Source organism: Neopsephotus bourkii, unplaced genomic scaffold, assembly GCF_033783945.1.
Source record: "Neopsephotus bourkii isolate Nb327-2 ecotype Australia unplaced genomic scaffold, CSIRO-AGI_Nbou_v1 NB_168, whole genome shotgun sequence".
NCBI lineage: Eukaryota > Metazoa > Chordata > Aves > Psittaciformes > Psittacidae > Neopsephotus > Neopsephotus bourkii.
Window position 1 is genome coordinate 14000515 of NW_026900684.1, and position 17577 is coordinate 14018091.

Genomic DNA, 17577 nt, shown 5'->3' on the forward strand with positions numbered 1-17577 from the left:
GTAAATTATCACAGTCACACATTACTTCATCAAATGTTATTTCGAAAGGCACTTTTAAATGTTTCATTTGGTGAAGAGGACAAAAATCTTTTAAAGATGTGTATGTGAATATATGTGTACACACACACAAACACTTAAGAAATAGAGAGTTATCAAGATGTTCTCCAAGATGTTAATATGTCCTTAGACAGGAAGATGCTTTGGGCTTAATGATGTTATAAACAAGTGAAAAGGAAAGAGAAAAAAGCCTTTTCTGGTGCAAGCAGAAATACAAAGCAAGTGTTCTTAATGTTATGAAAAGCATTGGGAACAAAATTAGGAAAACTTTGAAGGTCAAAGACTATTATAGTACCCAAAAGAAAGGCACCATTTGTGCTGATGTGCAATAACTACTGGACGAAATCCACTTAGCCTTTTGTTATCATCAAACAACCATTTCTGAAATTCAGAAATTAAAGAAAAAAGCCTCCTCTCATCAAACTGCCATAAATGAACTATTCTAGGCAACAATAATTTTGTAAGTCCTGAGGGGAAGACTCATATGCCCTTGCAATGCTGACAGGTTTTGAAATCAGAAACATTTCCAAAATGAAAAGTGTGGGTTTTATCCAGGGGTAAATACTTTATTTGTGCAATATACTACAGTAATTGTAATAGAAAACGGCAATAAAAAATAAACTGTGTATTTCAAAGTTACTTGAGGAAAATTAATTGTGTGATGATTTAAATGGTATGAATTCAAGGCCTCTGAAGTAAAATAAATCCCTGTGAACAGCCTTCCTTAGAATCATCTGTGTATGGTTATAAAGTGAAGAGTAATTTTAACAAAGTAAATAATGGTTGCAGTGTTGTATATTAAGTTCTTAGAAAATCCTTAGTCTGAGGCATAATGTGCTGGTGACAAATCTCGAAGGGCAGACAGTTGAGCTATACAGCTAACAAAACAGTTCTAAGGCCAGTTTTCCTTTCTCCTTTTGTTGATTGTTAATATTTCCTCCATTTCATCAGAAAAAAAAAAATTGGTAAATATACAAACTTCTATTTTAGATTTTTATTTTTTTAAGGAAGGTACTTTCCTGTGCCAGAATAGAAGCTTTTTAGAAGATCAGGGTCTACCTTGAGCCTATAATGGACTGTTCTTGGCCAGTTAATGGCATTTGAGTTACGGAAAACTTCTGGCCAGCAGATTTGGTCAAACTTTGTTGTGATAGAGCTTTATCTTAAGTGTTTGATCTCGGATATTTCTCTAAAAAAGACTGTTGATTTCGTGAGGGTAATCTGTGGGTATATGGCTAGAAACAGAAAGGAGAGAGGACATGAGTTTTTACATGATCATCATTATCTTCTATTCTATTGATCTTTCTGAACTCAACAATAAATACAGTCTTATGTAAATATATTCATTAAAGTATAATGAAAATTATCATCATTTCTAGGAAAGAATTTCTTAAGCTTCTTTTTTTAAGGTTTTTTTTAACTAGTGCTTAGAAATTTTCTCATAGCAGCCTTCCAGTATCTGAAGGGAGCCTACAGGATGCTGGGGAGGGACTCTTCCTTAGGGACTGTAGTTATAGGACTAATGCGGTAAGGGGTAATGCGTTAAAACTTCAACAGGGGAAGTTTAGATTGGATATAAGGAGGAAATTCTTTCCTGTGAGGGTGGTGAGGCACTGGAATAGGTTGCCCAAGGAGGCTGTGAATGCTCCATCCCTGGAAATGTTCAAGGCCAGGTTGGACAGAGCCTTGGGTGATGTGGTTTAGAGCAAGGTGTCCCTGCCCATGGCAGGGGGGTTGGAACTAGATGATCTTAAGGTCCTTTCCAACCCTAACTATTCTATGTTAATACCTAATAATACCATGAAAAAGTAGTTCACTAACATGAAGTGATATGCAAAGTTGCTTTTGGAAAATTCATTTATAAGATTAGCATGCAATTCTTAAAAGCCCTGCAAAACCCTAAGAAGGTAAAAATGAAAGGCAGACTCTGAAGAGCTTTTATTTGTCTTTTCGATGACTCTCTAGCCTTGAGAAAATATTGAAGCTGACCCTTATGGTTGGAAAAATACACTTTGTATAGAAAGCAAAGTGAATTCATGGTTTTCTATTAAAACTACCCTTTGAGATCTGTGAAAGCCATCTTCAGAGACCCTGAAAGTTCTGGAAGCAACATCCTCTCTGATTTTAGCTTTTTCATGGAGACATATACAAAGTTGTTCTCTATCCAGGCACTTGCAGTAGTGCTAGTTGCTCCTCTGAGCAGTCATTTTAATTTCTGACCACAAAAGGCAGTTTTAATAGCTTCTACAGCTATGAGTTACCTGAACTTACTGTAATGACTTGGCAAAACAGTCACGTTTCAAGCATAACTGTAGTTCTTCCTCACATCCTGACATAGTGTCAGTCAACTAAACTTCAGTTTTCCAAATCTGTGCAGTTTTATAAAGCTGGTTTTGGTTACTATACTTTCATTCTGATAGGGTGCTTATGGTGACTGTGTGATTCAGACTATGAACACCTAGATTAAGGGGTGAAAATAATAGTGTAGCCATGGGTGTAAACTGTCTGTCTTTTTATGTACTTAATGGACATCTATTCTATACAGGTAATGGAGTCTAGAAGGTGATTTCGCTCACCCCCTATAGGGAGGGCTCTGGCACTGGACATCTTAATTTCTCTAGACTGTTGAATGTGTGGACTAGATCTCTGCTGGCAAAAATAGCAACTTACATGTTTAACTCATATGCAGGCATGTATAGTTATCCATAGAAATGTAGGTGTCTACAGGAAAGAAATGCTATCTGTAGAGAGTGATTTTTGTGGTAAGGATTTCTGATGAGGCTGAACATTAATAATGGCAATACTTCAACCTCTTATTGCCTACAGATACGATTGTAGAAAAGAGAAGCAGTGGTGCTTGATCAGGACTGCAGAAATACGTGGATACGTGGGTTTTTCTTGTTTATTTCAAAGCAGCAAAGATGTAAATATAAACAGCTTTATATTTTTGTGTACTCTGGAAAAGACAGGGTTAAGCCATGTACTGTTTTTGTCTTTTTTTTTTCCTGGTTCATATATCAGTTTTTAATAAATAATACATGTATTTAATCTAAAGTACATAATTTTTAGTTTTAAGGTATATTACTTGAAATCCTTATCAGAGCCACCTAAAACTCAGCTCTCTGTGGATTGAGATCTAGCACTGTTTTTCTGAATGATACATGATGCTGAAATACATCCATTCAACTTATCCAATTCACCAACTGTGTCATAAAAATGTTTATGTTTAATCCTAAGGGAAGAAACCATGCTTATCCCCTGAGAGGACAAGGAAAGGTCAACACTTTTGAGGATTCTATCATTTGACCTGAAAAAGTATCAGTGGGCTCTTCAAAGGCAAATTTGGAAGCTACAGGTGCAGAGAGCAGTGAAAACATTTGTAGCCTGAGGCCTGAAGCCCAGAATATGTGAGGCAAAAATTATTTTTACTCATCCATTTCTTGTATTAAAAAAAAAAAAGTACGATCAGGGAGGCATACCCTAGTGCATGTTTTTTTCCCTATAGCTCAACTGCACACTGAGACACTATACTTGCTATACATATACATATGAGTATATGCATACTTATGTAACACATGCACTTTTTATATCAAGTAATACATACTTCTGTTAAAATTCTGCAGAATGGAAGCAGGTAAACTGCTTGTATGTGAAACTCTAACTCATGCAGTCTCAGCACTACATCAGTGTGGGTTTTTTCTCTCTTATCCCTTCCTCTGTCCTGTAGGATTTAAATGAAAGAAGAATTGTCTGAAAATGAGAATTCTTAGGTGCTTAAGGATCTTTTGCTACACACCTATACACAGTTGTGACATAGCACATTCTATCAATGATATTTCTACAATACATATAGTAATCAATTTATTGAAATCTATCTTTTTGTTATGGAGCAAACTGGCAGAAAACAGATAAGGAAGCTGTACAGATTTTAAATTGTTTAATCACATTCAAAGCATTTTTGGCATGGATAGAAAGAACAATTATGTAACAAATATGGAACAACAGTGAGATATTCAAGGGGAAAAAGGAGTTCTTGTTCATTCCTCAAAAGCAAAATATTCCCATTGTGCTGTGCAAAAGTAAAAGCTACTTAGGCTGAATAGAGATGATAAGGAACTTGACAGGAATTTTGTATGAAACCAGCAATACTTTTTCAAAACCATAATGAACTATTCTTCGATAGTAACAGGGGTATTTGCTTTGGTTTGAAAGTAACTCATCTCCTTAAAGAACAGCAAGAGATAAAGTATTCAGTCACTGTAAAGGACAGTGAAAGGAAGACAGTAATATAAATCCTGCTGTGGTAACATACACTACACTTGCACAGTTTTTTTCAAACTGAAAGTTATCTGTTATACACTATGTGGGGATCTATATTAAAAGAAAATTTGTTTTTACCCTTTATAACTGTCACGAACTATGGAAATTTAAGTGATGGAAATGTCATTAAAAATAATATGAAAATTGGATGTGATAAGAGAAAGGAGCGTTAGGACTTGTAAAAATGATAATGTTCATGTGTAACAATTATACCCAGTGAGATTTCCAAAATTAATACCTTTTAAATATGAGTTCAGAATTTGTGCTTCATGGCACATTGCTTCATGGGCAAGTTCCTGTACACAAATTATTCCAAACCTAATTGGTTAAAGATTTCCTGTACTATGAGGCATTTGATACTCTGACAAAAGAGAGAGTAGTAGTTTGGTAGAGTATGTGTAGATTCCTTTGTTTGTCAGCTTGTCAGTGGGAGTTTTAATGTTAAGAGTTTTGCAGTAGTTAGGGAAATACCGTAGGGATAATTACAGTTAGCATTTTGGAGAAAAGAATGATACAGTTCATGAGTTTATTGTTGACTGTTTTTGTGTTACATACAGACTTACAGTTCCATAAAACTAGAACCCAAATCCTATATTTTAAATATATTTGGAATGCTTTAAAAATTCCGGTCTTGAATATATCGTGAGACAGTAGAAGTAATAATTTTAAACTTGTTGTTAAATTAATCATAATTATTCTATTCCCAAATTTGTGGTGGGTTTTTTCCATTAAAATTAGAAAAATAAGGCACTCATCCATGAGCTTTTTAGCTTTTTTTTCTTTCTTTCTTTTTTTTTTTAATGCATTTGCATTTGAAACCTTTTAGGATATCCTTCCTGTCTATTTTAACTTAGTTTGGAGAAGTTATTTTTATGTACCTGAGATTCCCTTCATCTGGGTACATTATGTTCTATAGAGTGGAATATATATCCCTTTAGCCAGTGGGGTTCAGCTGTCCCAGCTTGTGTCACCTCCCAGTCTCTTGCCTACCTGGCGGGGAGGGCAGAGTGAGAAAAAAAGAAAGGCCTTGATGCTGTGTGAACACTGCTCAGTTATAACTAAAACATAGTGGATTATAAACACTTTTGTTCACAAATCTGAAACACAGTACCATATGGGCTGATATGAAAAAAAAACCCTGTTCCAACCAAACCCTGTATACCTCTCATACAAAGTGTTATAGAGTTGCTAAATATTACTATTCCTATTTCTCTTAACTATATGTCACAATGTAAGATTACAAATCTTGAAAATCTGGGATTCAAATGTTATTTGTTCATATGGACTGAGTGAAGAAAGAGACAATCTTGGATGTTACAGTTCTAGCATGTACTCCAGTTGGACTGATATGCCCACAGGCTACATATTCCCACTTGCATAAATTGTAAAATAATTTATTAGAAATGTAAAGCTTTGCTCTGAGGTCTTGCAGGCTTGAGTTGCAGTGGATCTCAGTATGCACTCTGACAGTCACCTTTATGTGCTGTTTGATACTGTGCATCGAAGAGACATGAGGATTGAGATTCTCGTAAATATTAATTGGGGATTAATGAACAGTGGGACTCTTCTGCATATCTATCTATATGAAAGGAAACTTTGCATTAAGTAGAGCACCATTTATCTATAAAACATTTGTAAAAAGCAAAGGTACTCTGAAGTATCACTTGTTTTCCAACAGCCTAATCATAAATAACAGGTTAACAGTACATAGATGACAGATACAATTTTATTGCATGATTATGGATGGCTGTGTTTTTTTAATCCCTTTAGAAAACTAAGTATTTTTGAAAAGTTATGGTAGCTTTGGGGATTGAGCTCAGCTATTCACTGAACACAGAGTAGTATTGCAGACTTCTTTACTCAAATTTAATAGCTTTGCTTTGTTTTCAATGGAAAAAAAAAATAGGATAGTGAATGGAATAGGATACTCAGGTACTTGCTGATTTGGTTTACTGAGACCTCTAACAAAACCCTCTTACTAATGTCAATTTTATGAAATGTCCTTATTACACTGGGCCTGTAGACACCACTGGATGACATTTTGTTACAGATCTGGTAAATCACCCACTTTGTTACATACGGCTTTTTTTAGGGTCCCCCAATTCACTAAGATGTGCAATCCAAAGCTGTATTTGACCTTAGTGAGTTGCAATAGAGTTTTCTGATAAATTTGGTATTGCTGTCTCTTTACAGTAGCTTTTGCCTCCTCATCAGAAAGATCAAGGCCAACCTCACAATGAAAGCAGAGTTAGTAATCTGACACTGGCATGCTGAGAAGGCTCTTAATACTGAGCAGAACTGAAGTACAGATAAATTCACCTGGTGGTTAGAAGGCAGCAGTTAGGTTATTGGATAGTGGGCTGAAATTTATTTGCAACTGATCATTGTTATGTGCAAGCAGGTAATTGTTCTGAAGCAGGTCTCTGTGATCTATCACTGTTCCTCCAACTTATGCCCCATGATCTACAGTTGGATTAATAAACCTCAAAGGAATGACCACCCCAGTCTTAGAATATTTTTCTTCCCAAGTGAAATTATAGCTGGCATAGTTGTATAGTTGTAAAATTATACAGGCTATTCACAAGCTTCCTGAATTTGGAGACCAGTGTGTTGTCAAGGGGAACATTTATTTTGAAGATATATCTGTGTGTATGGAAGATCAGTAATTGTAAAAGTTACTAGTAACTCACGTGTGAAATTGAAAATTTATTAAGACTAGAAACAGTGTAAGATTAATTAAAAAAACCCAGTTTTTTTTTCTGTACAGTGGATGTAAGAGTGCCATCTAAACCTGAGGCCTGCAGAAAGAAAGATTGCCCTGCATGCTACTTTGTGTGTGTGTGTGTTTGTATGAGCTAGGCTATTGTGTGAAATCACAGTTTCATGAGATTTTAAACACTTGGATGCGTCTTAAAATCTCAGCATAAAATGATCAAGTAGTATAAGATAAATACCTACTGTATTTATGTAATTTTGATTGTATGAAGACAAAAAATTGATGTTTATCATATTCACAGGCTAGAACAGACCACCAGAACATCTTGTCTAACGTCGTATATATTCAGGTAGATACATGTTGTAAATAAGTCCTGTCTCAGTTATATTTTTCTCTCAGACTTTTCCATAAAATCATTGTCTCCAGCCCTCAAATAATTTTATGATTCTTTCTTGCCCCTAATTTTTTAATACTCCTCTGTAGAAGGACAGAAATAAAACAACATAAAGCATTCTTCATATAATCTCCCCAGTGTAGAATACAGATAGGAGACTTGCATTTTCCTTGCCTCTTTCTGTATGTTCCTCCAAGGACTGTATGAAAACCTTTGGGTAATGCTTTTCAAGCTCATTAGACTCAGATCTCATAGTGACTTGCATGTCTGCTATGATCCTTAAATACTTCCATAGATGCTTCTTTTCAGGTTATTGTTCTACATGCATGTCCTGCACTCCTCATTCACGAGTAAAGTTGCTTGACTTTACACTTAGCTCTGTTTTGCTTAACACATTTTGCTTAAATGACCAACTGACTAATGTAATAACTTTCTGTCGTGGTTTAAACACAGCCAGACAGCTTTTTCACTCACTCCTCCCCTTCTTGCCCTCCCCCTACTCCCAGAGGGACGGAGAGGAGAATCGAAAAGAGTGCAACTCCCATGGGTTGAGATAAGAACAGTTTAGTAACTAAGGCATAACATAAATCAGTACTGCTACCACCAATAATAGTAATGATAAAGGAAATAACAAGGGAAGAGAATACAACACCTCAGCACCAACTGACTGATAACTTGCCCCCCCCCAGCTCGACCAAGCACCAACCGATACCTCCTCCATCCCTGCAGTCTCCCAGCCCTTTCGGGGAACATCCCATCACCTCCTGGGCATGACATGCTGTGCATGCTGTGGTATGGAACACCTCTTTGGTCAGTTTGGGTCAGGTGTCCTGTCTCTGCTTCTTCCCGGCTTCCACTCCTCCCTGGCAGAGCATGAGCCTCACAAAGTCCTTGGCCAGACCAAAACATCATTTTTATCAGCGCTGTTCTCAGGATGAAAGTCAAAACACAGCAATACACCAGGAGAAAAATGACTGCTACTGCTGAACCCAGGACACTTCCCTGTCATTATTTGTAACTTTAATGCTATGGACATGTATTTACATCCAAATGTCCTGTGAAAATTTTATGAAGTATCAGAGTTGGTACAAAGCAAAACCAAAACTTCCCTGTAAAATGATGATTCTGCATTGATAATTGCATTTTATTGCAGAGAAATTGTTTTTCCATAAGGTATCAGTATTTATTCCAATAAAGATATGCCCTCTTGATATTCAGTTACCTTCAGCAAGGTTTTGTATTAAAAAAAATTCAGTTTGTCTGACAAAGTTCATTTGTTCATAAACCCAGCTGACTGCATTATGTTCACATTTTTCTCTAGTTGGTTCTCATATCATAAATTTTATTATTTCTCTGGGATATGCATCAAGCTATTCAGCTTAAGTAGGATACCTGGATTTATCTGATGAATATTTCAACAATCATCTGCTAGACTTTCCAAATTTTCCTTTTATTCTGAGATTTATCAAAATGTTAAGATCTAGCAACTCTTTCAAAATTATCAGGAACAAATTATCTAACCTGGCAGATACACATTCCTATAGAAAACCTGTTAATCATTTTCCTCAATTGCTAGTGGCTCAGAAAATGCTGCTTCATCTTTAGGTAACAAAAAGTATAATTTCTCTCTCTTTTTTGTTGTGGTTTTGGTTTGTGTGTCTTTTGTTTTTTTTTGGAAGGTTTGTTCTCTTTTTAACTGTACCAGACATGGAATCCTTATCAGTTTACTTCACTTCCCCTTTTCCTTTTTGTATCTTCCCCCCAGAACTTCCATTACTTCCAGAACTTCCATTCTTTTACCATCCTTATGCCTCTGCATGGCAGTTTTTACAGACTAAGAATCAGTCACACAAACCTCACATGCACACGAAGACTGTGCTTGATTTGTGCAAACTCTCTTTTGATTTGTTGAGTTTCTCAAAATCTCAGCCACAGTTCTCACTGAGACAGGCAGACAAACAAATATATCAAACACGCAGCTTGCCAAATCCGTTTATATCCAAGAAGATGGGCAGCTTTGAAACTACTTTTTCCCCACTTCTCTTTCATCTGTATTTATTGGGCTGATGGGTGTTTACATCGCTGTACAGCTTTACTGAATTTTAATTGGGGCACTGAAAAGTTACAGGTAACATGACAGGCTGAGAAAGAATTCTTTGAACAATAGTATTTATAAAATCCCATTAGTTCTAATTGATTCCTTTTGGTAGCATTACTTGTTCTGGGGAAGAGTAGGTCCTTTGTGAAGGTTTATCAGCTTTCCCCTTTGGATTCTGTGGTTTTAATACTCACAGAAATTATCTTGACAAAGTGATTTCTTATATTCTTATTCAATCTGATGTTTTTTAGTTGTCTGTACTTGCTCCTCTCTATGTTTTTAGGATCCCAGTTGCAATGGTAGCCTGTAGCATTTAAGAGCATGAAAATGAACGATCACAGGGAAAAAAAAACAAAAAAACAAAAAAACATTAAACTGCCCCTTGCACACTTTAAAAGTAAAATATATTGTAAATAGGTATTCAGGTATAGCAGAGTATCAGAATCTGCTGCTTCAGCGAGGAAATCAAGTAAACTAATAGCTTTAGAGCAAGGGATGGTAGATCTCCCAAGTACACAAATAACGATAAGGATGCTGCAACCTTGAATCCAGTTTCTGTAGTTTTCAAGTAAACTCAACTGCTAAAGCTGAAGCCACTAAGTTGCAAAAAACAATCTATCCAAGATACTGTAAGCTTTTCACTTGTGGCTTTTGGACTGGGAAATAAATGTTACAAAGAGATAGCTAAAGCTGCACAAGAAACTGGAGTGCTTTGGAAAGTCTTGGTTGAAATATTTGAGACATGTTATCAGCTGGTTTATGCTTTATAATGTGCTTGATGATTCATTCTAGAATAAGGATGTGATTAACCCTAAAGGTCTGGAGTTCCTTGCTGTAGGCAAGCAGTTTTTTTAAGCCTACCTGCGTAAGTGGGAAAACTATTACATTTTGCTCTGGCTCTTAAACAATTTCATTCATACCAACCAGGTTAACCAACAGACACTGTTTAAAGCATTTGAATGATTCCAAAATAACTAAATTAATCTTAATGGCATGCACTGCGAAATGCTCATGCAAACCTCTTAGCTGGCAGAATTCAGAGGATTTGTCTGGCAGGAGGTACCACCAGGTAATGAGAAAGTGGAGAACAAACCAATGGCAATATCCTTCTCGGAGCGAAAGAGAGTTGTCAAGTGTGAGTCTTTCTGTACCTTTGACTGATGTACCTTAGGGAAGGTATGTAAGCCCTTATCTTTAAAGTTAGAGAATAAATTCACTGTTTGGGTAATCAAGTGTTTTGTGCAACCAAAGTTAACATAAGCTGAATGTACTTGTGGTTCAAAAACGTATGCTGTTAATACTATTTGAGAAGCAAAGATTAGTAACTTATATATTCCTTTTGAAATCAGTGACATTTGAAAGTAAAAATATTAAAAAAAAGATCATTAACAGTGCTTAATCAAGAACTCACAAGCAAAGCAGGTTTTTTTTGCATGAAACTGACTTTAATAATTCATTTAATTGTGATTTAAACCACCAAGTAAAAATTGCTGATTTAGATAATAGATTCTAATCTTGTTTGCATTGGAATAATCTTTTAAATAAATAGATATACAGGCAGCATAAAGGTTTCTCTCTGTTAGTCAGTTTGATACATGGTATATGAAAACAATTACGAAAGTATTTAATCATGATTTTAGATGATTTCTCCTGGGATTTTCAAAACCATATAATTACTTTTATGTATGTTTGTATATGTCTGAAAATGTGTCTTAGGTGTGTGTTTTAGGTACCTACATAGGTTAAAAACAACTTTGTGAGAGCATTTTCTTTCTCTTTAAAGTATGATTCCCTAATTCTCCCCATTACTGGAAGAGAAAAAAGATGTTTTCAAACCCAAAGTTAGCTTACAAGACTCAAGGAAAAAAATAGTTTATTTCTGTTCACTATTGAAATTGAGATCAGAAGTAATTAAGGCAAAAAATATTTTCAGTGTGTACTTACATTAAAATGTTTGAAATAATGATGTAATACCTGAAATTAAAGTATTTCATGTATTCAGTTCTTGCCATCACATTGACCTAAAATTAGATATTTTCCCTTGCTTTCACATACCTTTCACTCATTAAAATAATGAGAATTGAGAAAGGTTCATGAGAATCATACTAGTTTTTGAATTTACACAAATGACATCACTAATAGATAGTATGTTTATTTTTAAACATAGATATTCATAAGCTTAAATGTAATTTAAGTACATTTCTCTTAGGAACAGAAATGACAAAATTTTATTGAATAAGAGCAGACCTAAGTGAAAAATAGATTTTTATTTGAAAATATTTTTATTTATTTACCTCAGAAGTCAAGTAATTTTATTATATTTGTAATATTCACAAATTTGTGTTACTGATTTTGTATTCTCACAATTGCATTGGTTAACTCACTTGTAACCAAATTTTACAGTTCTCAGAGTAATTAACCAGTGTAATATTTGTCCCCTGTGCTGCACTGTTCCACAGTAATTGCAGATTCTCCAATGTATCCAGTGTCTCACTTAAGGAATGCCCTAACCTGTCCTGCATGTTGCAGCCATCTTCTTTCACAGCAGTATGTCCACTTTTCTCCATGTTCTTCTTCCGTGTTTTTTAACCTGCCACCTGTACATGCTATGCCATAAGATAAATTCCTGTTAAGTTCACTCCACACTTTCCTTCTGCGGGAGCACGGTTATCCTCCACTCAGCCACCAATCTATATTGCAACACAATCTATACCAAACCAAACTAACACCAGTCTACATCAAACACCGATCTATGCCCTCCCCACATTACAACCTCTGCCTCTCAGATGTGGCAAATGGATTCCGTTAAGACTGTAATAAAGCAGGACTGAAGAAACAGCAGCCTGCATGTATTCACATGAACCTTATTGTGTTGGAAATAGGGCTCAAGTTTGATTCTACACAATAAAAGTGACAGGACAGAAAGTTTGGCTGAATTTATATCATCTATAATATTGACTCTAACATTCTGTATTTTTTTGTTGCTTTTACATTTTCTGATTTTTTAATATCTGATCTAGCAACCTAGATATTTCAGTTTTGTTTTGCATTTGATATTAATGAAATCAACAGTGATAACAATGTCTAGCTTTCAGTCAGTTCTCATCCAGAAAAATGTCCTTTCAAAATGCACTGGTTTTTTTGGTTATTGTTTTTGCAGGATTAAGTAGCAGATATGTGTAAGTCATTGTCCAGAATGTTGTGAATGCTCTTGGACAGTTTCCTGATTGTTGCTTTATACTGGACACTGTTATGTTAAAGACAATCAATAAGCTAATTATATTGTCTTTTTGTAATCATTGCTCATATGTGTAACATTGATTATTTAACAGTGAGGTATATCATAAACATTTGAAATTTCAGAATGTTGCTTGCTGTTTAGCTTCTATTACAGAATGATTCTGTACATAATACAGTACAAGTTTGTTTCTCATGACCAAAAATTACCTACTACATAATAATGGAATCAGGAATCAACAACTTTTTGCCTGCCCCAAAAGATCAGGAAAAGGATATTAGATGGCCAGAACAGCTAAAAATCAGATTTCATCTGATGATCCTAGCCTTCCTTTCTGACAACAGGCCTTGTGAACAGAAAGTAACAGTAATTGTCAACTTATGTTGACATAAACTTCATAAAGGCTCACTCACCCTTTTTCTAACCAAGACAATTTAATTCAGATTGCATGTATATATGTATAAATAACCATACTGGCTGAATAATCGAAGACAAAAATGATCTCATAATTAGCTCAACTTGTAATTGCAGGCAGTCTGATTCCTACTGGCCCTTCTCTGGATGGGAGTTGGACCAAATGAAATCCAGAGGTCACTTCCAATCAAAATAATTCTGTAGTTCTGTGATCCTATGATACTGAAGCAGTATGCAAGAACTTTGAATGCGGGGCTAAAATTAAAAGTGTTCTTAGTTCAGTAGGAAGTGCAAATACAATTCACACTGTCTTATGTTGGAGGAACTGACTGAGCAATGTCCTTCAGCCTTTTAGCCTGTTGCTTTGGTGGTTCACTGATTGCTAAATATATTGGGGTTGCAAAGTGTAGTGTAAAAATTCTGTGCTATTGTCAACTCGATGGAACATTCTAGCTGTCATCGTACTTTATATCAACAGGATGTGAAAGGTATTTTTAGATTATATGTCAGCACACACCTTCATTCTTAGGATCATATATTCAGAGGAAAGTGTTAGGTGTGCCAGAGGAAAGCATCTGTCTGGGAAAAGTGCTGTGAAAGCTACTTAGATAAGCAAAACTAGTTTACTTGCACATGACTCCATAATATTTAGGGTGGTTTTATTTACATATATGCAGTCAAATGATTTTGCAGTCAGATCAGAACTTATATGTGATTATTAGGGAATAATAATATAGTTTATATTTAAAATGTTATAAATGTTCAGCTCTAGAATTTTAAAGTTTAAGCATGTTATTCATGTTCAGTGAAAATGCCTTGATGTACGGAAAAGCATAAAGGGTCATTTAAATTGTAAGAAATAAGGCGCTTGGATAGTTGGGAGGCATAAACCTAAATCCTTTTATGATATTCATTTCTCCTGAATTAAAATGAGGAAGATTCAGGTAATTATCTGAATAGCAATGAGTGCTAGGTTAAGCTGATATTCCGAGAAAGTTGAAGAGCTATGTGAAGTGAATTAAAACATGTGAGATGTACAATCTATTGATATTTAATCATTTTTTCCCTTCCTGGCTTTTGTAAAAGTTATAACTGAATAGATATGCTCAGAGTAATGCTTACCTTTCCCCCGTATCAGTAGGAAAAAAATAGTTTTTCCATTAATCAGATAGTTTTTAGACATTTCCCTTGATCCAGTCTGAATGTCAGTTACAGGAACACTAAGAATTAAATACTTTAAGATGCTTAATAGCTGAAACATTTGAAGCTTAGATATATAGCAATACACCTCTGCACATACTAACTCATCTACTTTGCTTATAATGGCTTTATCCATTTTATCCATAATGAGCACATCAGCTTTGCCTTTCTTTGATTTTCTGTTTTTCCTTCCAGGTTTGGATTTATTCTTCATAAGGACGAGCCTACTCTCCAGAAAATTGATCTAGAAACTATGTCATATGTCAAGACAATTAGTTTAAAGGATTATAATTGCATTCCTCAGTCACTGGCTTATACACATCTTGGAGGATATTTTTTTATCTGCTGCAAGCCTGATACCACTGGGGCTGTCCTACCGCAGCTTATAGTGGATAGTGTTACTGATGCAGTGATTGGATACAATGGTGACGTAACAGGCACACCACATATTTCTCCAGATGGACGTTACCTTATCAGCATTGATGATGCAAAGGGTCTCATGAGGATCCAGTCCATAACAATGAGAGGAGAAATACAGGATGCGTTTGACATTCACACTAATTTGCACATATCTGATGTAGCTTTTCAGCCATCATTCACTGAAGCTCATCAGTACAATGTCTACTGTAGCTCCAGCATGCAAACTGATGTTCTTTTCATGGAGCTCTCCTCTGGCAAGGTTAAGATGGTGAAGAGTCTGAAGGAGCCTGTCAAAGCAGATGAATGGCCTTGGAACAGTAAAAACCGTCTTATAAAAGACAGTGGCATTTTTGGTCAGTATCTCATGACCCCTTCCAAGGAATCTCTCTTTATCCTTGATGGACGGCTCAATAAGTTAAATTGTGAAATCACTGAAGTTGGCAGAGGCAACACAGTAATTTGGGTTGGAGAAGCATAAGGATCTGTGTTCAATATTTGCTGAATTAATAGTTTTACAGTACATTGCACTCAAATTACACCATTCTTCAAATTTAAACTATTTTCATTTTAAATTGTTAGATTCTTCTATACCTGTTATTTCTTTGACTTAAACGCAATCTGAATCAACATCCACATAAAAGTTACTAAATAGCTATTTGATAATGGCACTCATTAATTATCAGCTGAGATTGTGTTGTTAGATTGAAATTGCTAAATATTGAAATTGATGATAAATATCATACATTATTTTAGAGCAATTAGGGAAAAATCAAAAAGCTTCAGGGAATTTAATATACTTCGCATTTGAAAATGGAGATTTAAATATGATTCAAATTTTGGATAAGTTTGCTTCAGACACAAAATAAGAGCTGTTGAACAAACTTTGACTCCTTAGACTGAAATGTTCTGTCCTGTTCTGTCCAGTCCACTGTTTAATCTTTTTGTGCCTTGAAGCGAAAGTTTCACATGAAAGGTAAAGCATAGAAATTGTATTATTTATTCCCACTGTGGCTATAGGATTGCTTGTCATTGGAAAGAAACTTTTGGTATCAAATTTGTATTCTCAAGTTGTGGAACATAGAAGGAGAGAAAATAAGGAGGAATTACATTTGCAGTGTTTTCTGGTCACCGCAATTTGAGGAGTTTATTTTTATGGGGAGTCTTAGCTGAGAGAGCTGCTTGCAGAAGCTTAACCTTTTTTTAGAAAAAAAAAAAAAAAAGTGTTATGTTTTTCAGCTGTCACAGGATTTCATCAGCAAGGAGTTTCAGTTCTACTTATCCTACTATCTACTGTCCTCATACTGCACTAATCCTTTCAGATTAAACCATGTTCTAAAAACCTGGCATCACAAAGCTTCACTTATATCATCAAGGAAATAGTTATTTTAAACCAAACAAAATGCATTCTAAGAAACTAAAAATGCAAAGAAGTGAGTCTACAATCAATAGGTCACATTTTTGGTTATTCACTGTACCACTGATTAATGTTTCTTGAACAGTTTGTTTTGCTCAACAGGTTTTCTATTCCATGTGTCCAATTGGATTAGTGCAAAAAACAACCAACCAAACAACAAAAACTTTGTATTTTTTATAGTTTGTCTACTTACAATTCTAATATTAACAGTGATTAAAAATGTAAATGGGAAAAATAAGATTCCCAAAAGTAGAGTAAGGTCAGTAGGACCAGAAAGCCAGCAGGAAGCAACTATCTGAACTTAGAGCAATGACTTACAAGTTTGGGAGTATTTTTATTATGTTTTTTGCTAAAGAATGCTTATAAGCTCTTAAACTGACCTCCATTTACTGAAGGCAATCAGAAAAATAATATCTTTTTTTAATCAAAATTTTACTGCAATTTAGATTGTGTAAATTGCTTAGAAATCTGGAATTTTCTAGCATTGTAATCTTGTGTGCATTTAGCATCCTGCCCTGTGTGATACAGTAGATCTCTCTTTAGCTTGAGTAATCCTGCTGGTAGGTAAATTTAACTAAGATAAAAGTCTGCTTACATTTCTAGCTACTGAATCTGTTTTCCTTTTTAACAACTTTCCTCCATTGTGAACAAAAACGAATCATGTAAGCTGTTATTCACTTACTTGCAGTAGTCTGTCTCATGCATTTTTGTTCTGTGACTTATACCATGTGAATGTTCTGTATATGTAGAAAATGCTTGACTAAAGGAGAATAAACTCCATAAATTTTAAACAGTACTGACTTTGGTGAATGCGCCAATGTAGCCACACTGACATGGCATGTAACACAGACTTAATTTGAAAGCAAGGTAGAAGGAAGTTTATCTGCCTCTTATTTTATATAGATGTATATAAAATAGATATATTTTTATATATATTAAATAATATACAGTGTGGGAAGAAATTTTTTTAGATGAAGTTAACTAACTGGAAAAGTTTCCTTTGACTGCTACAAAGAAAAGCTCATCTAATTATCAGTTAGGCACAGAGTAATGAGACAGATGTCTGTTCTTATGCCTAGCCTCTGGAGCCAAAACCCTCTTATTACAGAGGCAATACAAGCATATAAGCCCAAGCCAAGGAGCATGCATTCCAATAGCACAGCTAAACAGCTGCCTATCCAATCTCTCAGTGTACATGGATTGTACACTTACTTTATCCTGTCCTTGCCTACCCATTAATATCAAAGGTAAGAACCAAATCCATAGAGGATGGTGAAGGCTGTCCTGTGTAGTGCATGATCTCTTA

General features: G+C 35.2%; 1 protein-coding gene across 2 annotated transcripts in view; it reads left to right on the forward strand.

Moving 5' to 3' along the window:
- The window catches only part of FSTL5 (follistatin like 5), a 281852-nt gene extending 264790 nt beyond the window's left edge, over positions 1-17062 (forward strand). For both annotated transcript variants that reach the window (XM_061373214.1, XM_061373224.1), the window contains one exon: positions 14633-17062. In XM_061373214.1, coding sequence (XP_061229198.1) covers positions 14633-15335 — 703 coding nt within the window. In that variant the 3' untranslated portion in view covers positions 15336-17062. The remainder of the gene's footprint in view (positions 1-14632) is intronic.
- The last annotated feature ends 515 nt before the right edge of the window (positions 17063-17577 follow it).